This window comes from Protomyctophum bolini, assembly GCF_963924005.1.
Source record: "Protomyctophum bolini genome assembly, chromosome: 1".
In the NCBI taxonomy this organism is placed as follows: Eukaryota; Metazoa; Chordata; class Actinopteri; order Myctophiformes; family Myctophidae; genus Protomyctophum; species Protomyctophum bolini.
In genome coordinates this window covers 19,237,817-19,243,862 of record NC_137862.1, presented here as the reverse complement: position 1 = coordinate 19,243,862, position 6,046 = coordinate 19,237,817, and the positions used below count along the sequence as shown (strand labels likewise).

Below are 6,046 nucleotides of genomic sequence, written 5' to 3'. Positions count from 1 at the left end.
TGAGGTTGCAGAGATTGCAATTTTTCTTTTAAATGGTGTACTGTAATGCATGTCAAACTGTGGGGGATTAAAATGGTTGAGTCACAAAACTACTGCAGTATACAGTAGTAGAGCTCATTGGGCATATTTTGATCTGTGTCAATGCATATTTTTGGTTGATGTTTACTTTTGTATTGTTGCTTTGAATTGCTTTGCTTTTGACCATGTTCAGCACTTTGGGCTGTTGCAAATGTGCTATACAAATAAAGTTTGATATGAACTTGGAGAGTAACAATAAGGGAAATGCATCAAACAAGGTCTGTGGCTCTCAGAGTTACAGACCAGTAAAAGGCTCCATTTGATTCCATTCACACTCTCTGAGTTAAAGACCACCTTAAGAGTCCAGGTGGACCGAGATGGTCCATGGGCCAGATATTGAAAACCCAAGTGCAGATAAAAAAGAAGAAGAAAACGTCATGGGAGGAAACGGTGAGGTGTGTGTGTTCATTGTGTACGCTGACGCTGCAGCAGTGAGGATGCTGGAGGAGGACGTACAGGTGATGGAACGACCTGCGGAGGGGGACATGATGAGGGACAAAGTGCACAGGTGGTTCACGGACACACAGGCGTCACGCGTCCTGCCGGGCGGCTCCGTCCCTGACTGGTTCCAAGGATTCACCTCCAGAAAGTAAGAGAAACATTCACCGCTATAAAGTACACGCAGATGTGTGGAAAAGTAAATGTGCTGTCTATGTGTAAGGCTGTGACTATCGATTGTTTCCTGTGCGATTATGGTTACTTTTGTAAATGATGCAGGACAAAAATGGTTTATTCATTTCATATATCAACAATTGGTCATCAACTAATCTAAAAATTTCAGTAGCTTATTGTCAGTCTATCTGTAAAAATTAGTCCAAACCCACAGTTCGTCGCTGATTTTCACGGATTATTATGCTTGTTTAAAATACTTTTACCTTGCGGTAGTGCCATTTAGGATTTGTGTGTGTGTGTGTGTGTGTGTGTGTGTGTGTGCTGTGAGAGAGAGAGACAGACAGATAGACAGAAGGGAGGGGGGGGGGGTATTTTCCTATAGGTTTAATGTTTGTCTTTAGTTCAATGTTTGTTTTATAAACGTCATTGACAATGAACTGAAATTTACGTCATTTTGTCCCTAACACAAACATTAAATGCCATTAAAAATAAAGAGAATTTAATGTTTGTGTTGGCACCGTTTGTTCTACATCTCCATTACATCACCATATCACTTCACGCGCCCCTCACTTCACACGGGTGTGATTTTTGTGTTGGTGCAGGGATGCAGAGGAGCTGTTGAGGGACAGGAGCCTGGGCTGTTTTCTCATCCGCCTCAGTGATAAAGCCATTGGATACATTCTGTCCTACAGGTGAGCACATCTACAGTTACATTATAGCAGGGGTGGGCACTGCCGCTGGGCAGCCACCTCTCTTTTGATCCACCATGGGCTTTGGTTACAATGGACTACTGAGGTTGTCAATTGGGTTGATCAGAAAAGCGAAAAGAAGGTTGCACAGGTATATGACAGTGGACCTGGGTGCTGCAAGTGCATCACGAGTCACGACAGAAGTGTTATAGCAGTGTTTACCACTTCAAATGGCCATACTTCGGTGACGGTGACCATTTCTCTTATCAGCTGATAGATTTAAAGGCTGCGTTAAAATGTAGTTAATTTTAACTAGCAACAACTTTGCAAGTTAAGTAGCCTATTCCTTACTTCAGAATTTAAACAACATTACAACAACAACAACCGACTACTTTATTACCATTGTCCCTCATTTCACTGTCCTTGTAATTCCTGTGAAGGGGTCAGGACAGATGCCGCCATTTTGTGATCAACCAGAACCCAGCGGGACTGTTCATCGTCACAGGAGACTGCCAGGCTCACCGCAGCCTCTTTGAGCTCATAGAGCACTACAAGATCAGCCCCATTCAGCCCTTTGGAGAATGTCTCACCTCCGGCTGGAACAACCAGGTAATGGTTCTCTATAGGCTTGTGCGAGTACATGAACTACGTGACCAGGCTGTTTTCTGCCCCCTCAATGTCTTACTCTATGGCTCCGGCCCTACCCACCCTACTAGTGGGCTAGAACCGGCCCTGGATTAATGTTAAAGTAGCCTGAAAGAGCCCTGTGCTATTCTGTGCATAGAGGGGCGGAACAAACTAGCACTGGAAATGGACGCCGGCTCCCTATTGGTTCACCAACCTATGTGCCCGCCTCAGCCCCTCCCCTCCTCTGTAGAAGAACATTGACGTCACCAAATTTAAAGCAACGCACTTATTGGTTAGCGATCCTATGCCACTTTTCCTTATTTTGAAAACCAAACGCATGCGGTCTCGGAGGCTAGTGTTGTTGAAGTGTCCTTTAGTAAGACACTGACTGAACCCATAACTGCTCCCGATGAGCATGGTTTCCCTCGCCATCGGTGTGTGAATGAGCGTGTTAATGTAAAGCACTTTGAAGAAAGGCACCATAACCATTTTTTTAATTAATATATGTAGAGAAAATTCAGCATTGGATGCTAAGAAAGTTGACTGTAATCTCTTATTATTTCAGAGCAACTCAGTAGAGTTGTATGACGTGGTGAAATGTGGACCGAAGGAGAAGACTGGTGTGAGTGTCCAAGCTCTGAGACATTTATGGGACCAGAACCACACCACTGACCACAGGAGTGACCAGTTTGATCATAAAATAATCCAGCAGCAAATTGATGCCCCCTCATTGTCACCTGTGCTGTCGCCTACACTGCCACCTCCAATGCCACCTGCATTTCCACCTGCGTTGCCAGCTAAAGCGAAAAGCAGAAAGTTAAAAGGAACAGTCTCTGTAGACACAATATCCACTTCACAGGTATTGTGAGAACTATCATTCATACTACAGATGTCTGTCTGTCTGTCTGTCTGTGTCTGTGTTTTAATTGTCATAGCGGAATGGGTAAAGAGCCTGCTTGAGGAGCACAGGTTTGATTCTAGGCAGTAGGCCTGCTATAGCAATGTGTCGAATATAAGTCCATTTAGGGGAAATACAATGGCAGTTACAGTTTCCTGTTTTTTTAAATTAAGATTTTTCACTTGCTTTTGCCATTGTATATCACATGTGTATCTTCCAACCTGTAGAATAGTGACATGCCCACTCTGGTTCCCAGTTCAGGGCAATAAAGTATTTATATTTCTTGATTCCAGTTCTGAACCAACTTTTATGGTTCTGAACCAATTCATTTTCAGTGGAAACACTCTGAACTGGTTTAAAATTATGCAGTAAAAAAAGAACAGAACATATAATACATACACCAACCAGCAGGTGTCACCAGTGCACTGACAAAGACATCAATCCCTCACCACTTTCCAACCTGCCATCACCACAAAGTAGGCCTAGCTATACTCAACCACTCCATAAACTGTAAAACAAGAATGACTCTCTCGTCATAACTGCCAGGCACAACCGGTGCTGCTGCTTGTTTCTTGTCCATTGTGCATCTTCGTAAAATATTTCCCCCCCAAAATAAGTATGTTTCTCTGTCACAACCTTCCGGCCGTTGTTTTAGTTTGTTCCCGACGTTCTTTCGTTAGTTCACTCACTGTCTTTTTATGGCTTTCCTCAACTACAGTTAGCTCATAACATTAGCTTCTGTTGCCATCTGTTCAAGGTCCAACTTCACTGGTTAACCCCTTACACAACAGCAGCCAATAGGGCTTCACGACGTTACGGTGTTCAGACTATGGGTTTTATTGTTAAGTCTCCTATTGACTTAGAGGCAGCCTAGAGGCAGCCAATCATGACAAAGTGTCCACTAAGGTCGTGTTTACGGTTGCGAGAAGTATAGCAATTGTAGTCCAGGCTGCTTTTCAAGCACCTGGCAAACATAATGGATGAAGGGAGCCATGACGTCACCATTTAGGTAATTTTTCGAACAGCCAAAGCATATAGGCGGCTGGTTAATGTACGGTTTAGTTACTAGTTTCTTCAAAGTAACTTCAAAGTAAGAAAAAGTACAATATTTGCCTCTGAGATGTAGTATTGAATATTGGAAATACTCAAGTATAGTAAAATAATCTGAAAAATGAAAACAAACAAACACTCTAAATTGTACTTAAGTACAGTAGCTATAAAGAAAATGTACTTTCCACCAATCCTTATTTGTATTTTCTATCCTAGGCACTGCCTCCAGTACCAAAGAGAGGCCTCCCTCTGACTGTGAGCTACTCCATGAGTGGAACTCTGCCTGATAAGACCTCACATCATCCCCCCAGCCAAATGCTATACACCCTAGTGGACCACAGTGGCAGGACGGTCATGGGACGTCCCAGCCCGGAGAAAGGGGACCAGCCATCATCATCATCACTGCTTCATCATAATAACAACGGCCATCTTAATCACACCGCTGCCACATCCAACGTGACATACTCAGAGCTTAACGTGATGGACAATAGAAGCAGGTCCCTTCCGCGACTGGATCAAAACGGAGCGGAAGGAAGCTCCTCCTCCGCTCAACTCAGCTACCCTAGTTTCACAGAATCCATCACGTCCAATTCCCCCAAAAGGCCCGTCACCTGCCAAACGTACTCCCTCCACGACCCCCGGGATGCCATGAGACACTGTCTCACCACGTCACCAGCAGGCCACCAAGCAGTGGTGGAAAGTAACTAAGTAGCCTACATTTACTCAAGTGCTGTACTAAAAGGACCACCCATTTTCAATTCAGGTAGAATAAAAGTGCTGTGACCCTCACCAGTTTTTCTGAAGTAAAACAATTCAAATTTGTGTGTATCTTCCACCCCTGCCACCCAGGTGGTGACAGACTGGACCAGTACAACCCGCTGTACCAGTGGTGTGATCAGGGTGACGGTGGTGCACTGCCAGCGCAGGGTGACAGTATGTACGCAGAGGTTCCAAACGAGATGGTCCCTAACCGCCAGGCAGTTGATGACACCTATGAGCCAATCCCAGCTGTGCAGGACAACACCTACGAAACTCTGGATGACACCAAGACCAAGCAATCCAAGTCCCTGGTGGGGAAGAATTGATTAGTTTGATTTACTATAGCCAAATATAACATGACACCACTTCCCTATTGAACTTAATGGACGCGGCTGCCATGTTTTATTCGATTTTGAATGGTGTTCTCGTTCTTTTTACTGTAACTATTTCCAACAACATAACTTAATTGAGGTGCTAATCTCTTCTGTTGTCTGTTTACAGAATATGTGCAGGTGGTGGAAATTCCTTCCTGAAAGCAAGAAGAAATAAAAGCACAATACCCCCAACAACAAACAAACAAACAGGCACAGACTCACGTTGCACGCACGCACGCACGCACGCACACACGCACACACGCACACACACACACACAGGTAAAACGTTCTTTATATTCCCGCTACAGAAGAGAGGCTGGTCTGCATTTCATGCGAGAGCTAGACGCCATCGGTCCTATATAGCCTTAATGCAGGGCAGAATTAGCATTAGGGCTATGGACCAGAACTAACTACAACCTGGCTCCCCCCTACCTTTCTGACCTCCTCCACCATGTCCACTTAACAACCTGGCTCAAAGTTCAGCAAGTCAGGACATAATGGAGGTCCACGGGTAGCGGGGAAAGGTTCTGGCACAGTCCTTCCCATGCTCGGAATGATGTCAAGTTGTAGTTAATAACACTAGTTATATCACATCCCGTTCCAAAGATTCGGACGTCAGAAGGAGTATGGGCCGCGCTTATGACTTCCAAAGAAGACCTTTTTTCTTCAGCATCCTTCTCCCAATGTCCTTACTCACTGATGACTCACTCTGACGAACACCTGATTTGTTGCTTTTGATCTCTGGTGGTCTTCATGGGTCCGTCGCCTGCCCTCAAAAGGATGTGCGTAACTGCTTTGAAGTTTGAACCTCCTCGAAGGTCCTCATGCAGGACCAAGTGTTGAACCAGGGGTGACGGGGCATTCTCCGTTGCAATCCACTGACTGTCTGTGGGACTCACTTCCAAGTTCCAACCCACATCAAAGCAGCCCCGAGTCTCACTCTTTTAAAACACCTCATC

At 44.8% G+C, this 6,046-nt stretch overlaps 1 protein-coding gene across 1 annotated transcript; it reads left to right on the top strand.

Annotated features, from left to right (window-relative positions):
• Positions 1-532: 532 nt before the first annotated feature.
• sh2d7 (SH2 domain containing 7) lies at positions 533-5,039 on the top strand (the record flags this gene model as incomplete). The annotated part of the gene is made up of 6 exons (XM_080769700.1): positions 533-667; positions 1,293-1,382; positions 1,820-1,988; positions 2,572-2,865; positions 4,171-4,654; positions 4,804-5,039. Exons 1-6 carry the CDS (start codon positions 540-542, stop codon positions 5,037-5,039), a joined length of 1,401 nt encoding a protein of 466 aa, XP_080625826.1. The 5' UTR covers positions 533-539.
• Between the last annotated feature and the right edge of the window lie 1,007 nt (positions 5,040-6,046).